General features: G+C 33.3%; 1 protein-coding gene and 1 long non-coding RNA gene across 2 annotated transcripts in view; one reads left to right on the top strand and one right to left on the bottom strand.

The window, feature by feature from the left end:
* Positions 1-4: 4 nt before the first annotated feature.
* LOC111622374 lies at positions 5-613 on the bottom strand. The gene is made up of 2 exons (XR_002756259.1): positions 308-613; positions 5-234 (listed from the first exon to the last, which is right to left on the bottom strand). It is a non-coding gene; the product is annotated as an uncharacterized LOC111622374 (long non-coding RNA).
* Positions 614-4,646: 4,033 nt separating this feature from the next.
* Positions 4,647-5,371, top strand: part of LOC111622372 (acyl-coenzyme A thioesterase 13-like) — a 12,592-nt gene continuing 11,867 nt past the window's right edge. Inside the window, exon 1 of the mRNA XM_023364729.1 lies at positions 4,647-4,831. Within this exon, the coding sequence (XP_023220497.1) occupies positions 4,689-4,831 (143 nt within the window). The 5' untranslated portion in view covers positions 4,647-4,688. The remainder of the gene's footprint in view (positions 4,832-5,371) is intronic.

Genomic DNA, 5,371 nt, shown 5'->3' with positions numbered 1-5,371 from the left:
CTTACTGTTAACATTTCTTAATGAAGTATTCAAATGTAGACCATCAGTTGGGTTACAATCAGTTGGATTGCAATCATCATTTGGAGGCAGTTCGAAATATGTATTTTGATTAGATGGATATTCTTCATTTATACAAGTAGAATTATTTGATTGTACACAAGAAATAGTATTGTCAATCATACAGTTTAATAAGTCTTGTGCACTTTCACTCAACTCTTGTGCACCATTTGGTTCCTATAATACATACAATTCCTATAATTACTGTAGTTTAATAAGCATGTTTTAATTTCAATATGATTTTTATTACCTGAACTCCTGCCTCATCAATTTGGGATTCTCCGTAAACAGCAGTTATACCAATTAAATTTAAAACTCTCTCTTCAACTTCAGTTAATTTTTGATTAAGTGAAGGCCCACCTCCTGTTTGAAATGATGATTTTTTTATTTGTGAGGCTTTACTTTTAATGTTTGCCTTCCAGTCACTCCAAGTCTATGCAAATAATGTTTATATTTAATAATATGTATTGCATTTGACATTTAATCATAATACTAATTCTAATTTGGTTATAAGGTTTATAGCAGCAGAAATTGTGGCAAAATTAAGTTTGTCATTTTATTCTTAATGAATGAACTAAAAAATACATTAATTACATGAAATTATATAGAAATATACAAAGAAACTTAGACATACTTTGTATAATTATAAAATGTTAGCAGAATGTAATAATAGAAATCTTTATTTTGTAGATTTTATCTAAGTTTAATGTTGGCTTTAATTCATTAGTAAAAAAAAAAATTCATTCTATATATGTAACTTACAGTAAACTATACACTATACATAAATGATTATCTATCACATAAATTTTAATTTTTAAAAACAATATTCACTTAACGGATGGGCTGACAAAATAGACCCAGTAAATTATTTAAATTACTAAACATGCAAAATATATAAATATAGTTATGACTATCACTTACTTTTTGCCATTTTTCCAGATCTTTTTGTGAGCTAACTCCATCGGAATTTAGACGATTGGCTATTTCTTGCCACAATTTCTGGCGATCCTTTACAGTAAATGAAGAATCTAACTTCCCTGACATTAATTTAGGGTGTTCTTTGATAAAATTAAGAAGCATTTCAAACTGCCGACTTGTGGTTCGCTGGCTTCGTTGTGCTTTTTTAGACATTTTAAAACAAAAGTAAAAACTATTTCACTAACGCTGCTACACAATAATGCTATGAGCGAGCACGTGCTTCGCTTAGAAAATGGCAGGTTGCAGTCACGTGACAAAAATACAATGTTAACTAAACTTTGGTTAAAGCATAATAGCTATTTGATAGCATGGAACCCAGATGCATCTCGACCAACTACCCATAGTGAAACCCACTTAATGTGGAGCACAGAATAGCGATTTGTCTAAGGTTCATTAACTGCCTTTCGCTAAAGGGACTTATTGAATGTCCTGTGTATCGCTCTTGTTGAGTTATCAGAAGAGCTCAGAATAGGTTCCCTTGTCGACTATAATACCTAATCCAGGGATGGCCAACAGATTTTGCCCGCCCCCAGGCAACATTGGAAAGAACTTTTTTCACGGGCCAAACCAGAGGCTGCACTAGGAAGATTTTGATGTGAGGGTCTGAATCCAGACTTTCCGTGTGTTTACATCATTTGTTCACAATGTCACATCGTAACTATAAACTTGATACATAACTGTCAACTTTCACATCTGGGAAAAAACACCTGTTAAGTTCTCAGGCCTGACAACGACGCTTTCTCATCACCTCTTGATCTAATATTTCGATTTCAACAGTACAACATATAGAACAGAACAACAAAGTACAGGAGTCGTCACCAGTTCCTCGATCGAACCACTGAAATTATTTTTCCCTGTGTTACATATGGCCTGTGCTCTTTTTTTGGATATATCCCCACCTTTGGATACCTCCTTGCCTAATATCTAATTAACTAAGAACTGTTGTCCAGAACTGTCTTCTTTTGTGTCTGACTGACTTGCAGCAGATCAAGATTTCATACAAGGTATTTATCGCCACGTGCAACTTCTGTAAACTCTCTTCTCTCTCTCGGGAATTGCAAAAACATTAATATCCAATATATATATATATCTAATATCTATCAATCGTAGAAATGTATCTAAAAGCTAGCATATTTAAAATCAAAATGTTGTACGGCCTATAATTACCCATTAAATAGTTATGTTAACCTGTCTCTGAGTAAGTCACTTCCGGTGCGCTGTCTCTCCCTCCATCCAGAATCTGTTCGCTCACACATGCGATCGTTCGCGCGAGAACGTAATGGTTACGGACTGTATCTGTCCGTAAAGACACAGTGGTGTCAGTCCGGATGAACCTTGTCATTGCAATCTTCACCGACGCGATGTCGCCCCTTCGGTCCTGTTTTACCAAAGTATAGGGTTTGTCACATTGAAGTGGTGTGAGATCACATTGTGGTGTCACCCCATAGAGACTAAATTGTACATAGAGATTACAGATACATTTTTCACGTTATCATGCTTTATCAACATTCTACACTGTACTTAAGAGATTTGTAATGGAGTAACCCTCCATTACAAATCTCTCAAGTACAGTGTAGCTCTAAATGCACAGTGAGTTGTTGACTTTCTTTTTTTTTTTATTTTTTAGGCATCAGAATTTTTCATTGAGCTATTCAGACTTGAGTAGCTAATATTGAAAGATTAATCACAGGCCGCATAAATTCATTAGATGGGCCGTATGTTGGCCATGCCTGACCTAATCCATTCCTCCCTTTTTCATTTGCTCCTCTAGAGAACAGTCTATAGCCATCCCAAAGCTCCCTTGCTTTACCTCCTTTCTATCTAATTTCCTGCAGGTGTAAGATCCTCAGTCTTCTTCATTACATCAAGTCCACTCTCTACTCTTTCCAGTCATTTCCCATTCAAACATTAAACACACTCCTCTTTTCCTTTCATTGGACTAATTTCTTTAGCCAAACCTGTCATTGGTTCAGTAGCCCAAGTTCGTTTCTTGAAGTTTCCTGATGACATGACTATGTGTTGCTTGCAGGATATTTCCAAACTCTTGTATATTCTCTTTCCATTATTCCATTTGGTTTTGGGATATAAGTTTTACAGTCAGGTGTTCTTCCTGACACAAATTCTCATCCTTTACCAGACTTGGAACCAGTGCCTAATGGACTGGCTTGCTACCTTAGTGGTTGGTATTTTTAAAATTCCACCTATAATAGTTATTACACAAAATCCACTGATTATTTGATGAAATTTCTCATCTTACCCTTGAACATTCTGCCAAAAGTTGAGAGTAAACATTTAAGTTTTTCTTATTTTGATGATGATAAAAAATATTTTGATTATTTCTTTTATCAGATAAGACTACTCAATGTCAAAGCCACATACATGTGATCTCTTATACTCTTAATTATCAGGTCAGTCCATAAGTTCGTGCGCATTTTTATCTACAAAAAAAGCAACAAAAAATTTTAATTAAATCTTATTTCAATCTATAATGTATTCACCATTATTTTGTACAATTTCTTGCCATCTTGATGGTAGCTTTTTAATCCCGTCTTTGTAAAATGATTTCGGTTTTGAATCAAAATATTCAGAAATAGCCTTTTTTACATTGTTCTCATCCTCAAAAGTTTTTCCTTTTAAAAAATTCTGCAAACTCCGAAAAAGATGATAATCACTGGGAGCAATATCTGGCAAATATGGTGGATGAGGTAAAATTTCCCAGTTGAAGCTTTGGAGTTGAGCAGTTGACGTTGTTGTCAGTTAGCTATTGACAGTTCATGTGGTATCCATTTTCCTAGCTTTGAAACTTTTCCGATTTGTTGTAGATGTCTATGAACAGTTCCATGGGATGAATTTAAACGTTCCGCAATTTCATCAACTGTTAAAGATGGTTCTGCTTCAACTAGTGCAGAGAGAGCATCATCATCAAAGTCAACGGGTCTTCCAGTACGAGCCTTATCCTCCACACTAAAATCATTATTTCTAAATCTTTCAAACCACTTCTGCGCAGTCCTTACACTAATTACAGTTTGATTATGAACAGTATTTAATTTTTTGGCTGCATTTGTAGCATTCTCATCACTTAAAAATAAAAAGTATAAAACATGTCTCTTATATTCATCTGTTACTTCCATTTTAACGAAAATAAACAACTGAAATGTTCCCAATTCTGAACAGTATTATATGAATGAGATCCAATTTAACACTTCAGTGTAAAAAGTATCACATTAGACTGGCATTTTTAACAGCAAAACAAGATTTTTCTCAAGGTCATAAAATAGGCACAAACTTATGGACTGACCTGATACATGTTTTTTTTTTCAGATGGTGTTTTTTAATTTTAAGTTGAAGATAAGCTTCATTTGGACTTAATTAAAATTATTTTATAACATTTTTTATTTCCATACTATATTTTATAATGTTTTGATGTTAATGTTCTTATCTTAATAATTATTTATTGTTTGTATTAATATTTTGATTTATTTTTGTTTGGATAATTTTGTTTATTTTCTTCACTAAGAAGTCTGTTATTTGTCTTCATTCCATTATCTATATGAATAAATAAATGTATATTCTCATCTCAAATAACTACTTTTAATAATATTTTTTTACAGTTAAAAGTAATATCGGCAGGAGCAACTAGCTGCACCTGTGAAATGTTGATATGTAAAGAACATGAAAATACAAACGGACTTCTTCATGGAGGTATGACAGCTTCGTTAGTGGACGTGGTTTCCACCCTCATATTGGCCTCTTCAGAGAAACAGGTTGCGGGAGCTAGTGTGAATATGAATATTTCGTAAGAATGTTGTTTCTTCATAAAATTGTGACAAATCCTCTCTATCTAATGTTTAAAAATATAATGCAGTACAAGTACTTTATACATACTATTATACAACATTAGTTAACATAGTAAACAGTTATCAGATAAGTCTGATATTTATATTTTAAATTTTTTATAAGTGGTTTAAAATTTGAAATTATAATTAAATCTATAATTGTAATAATATAAATGATGCATATTTATTTCTAATATTTTTAAAAGTAATAAATGCATTATATCTATAAAGTCCTTGTATGCTTTAAAATTTGAAAGGTAATAATATGATGATAAGATATTATTATTATTATGGTAATAATAATAATAACTCTCCCGTGGTCACCACCTGGTCGTGGTGGGAGAGCCCAGTAATTTTACTGATCCATAGGGCAATGCAGGCTGGAGCACAAGCTCCTGGTAGGGACACCCATGCCAGTAAGGTCTATGGGGAGAAATGAAGCTAAGAGTGACCACACACCCACATTCTGTGGAGAAATTTATGATGGTAGTAACCAGATC

Source organism: Centruroides sculpturatus, unplaced genomic scaffold (genome assembly GCF_000671375.1).
Source record: "Centruroides sculpturatus isolate CEXI.00-Female unplaced genomic scaffold, Cexi_2.0 scaffold7, whole genome shotgun sequence".
Lineage (NCBI taxonomy): Eukaryota > Metazoa > Arthropoda > Arachnida > Scorpiones > Buthidae > Centruroides > Centruroides sculpturatus.
This window is presented reverse-complemented; position numbering and strand designations above follow the sequence as displayed.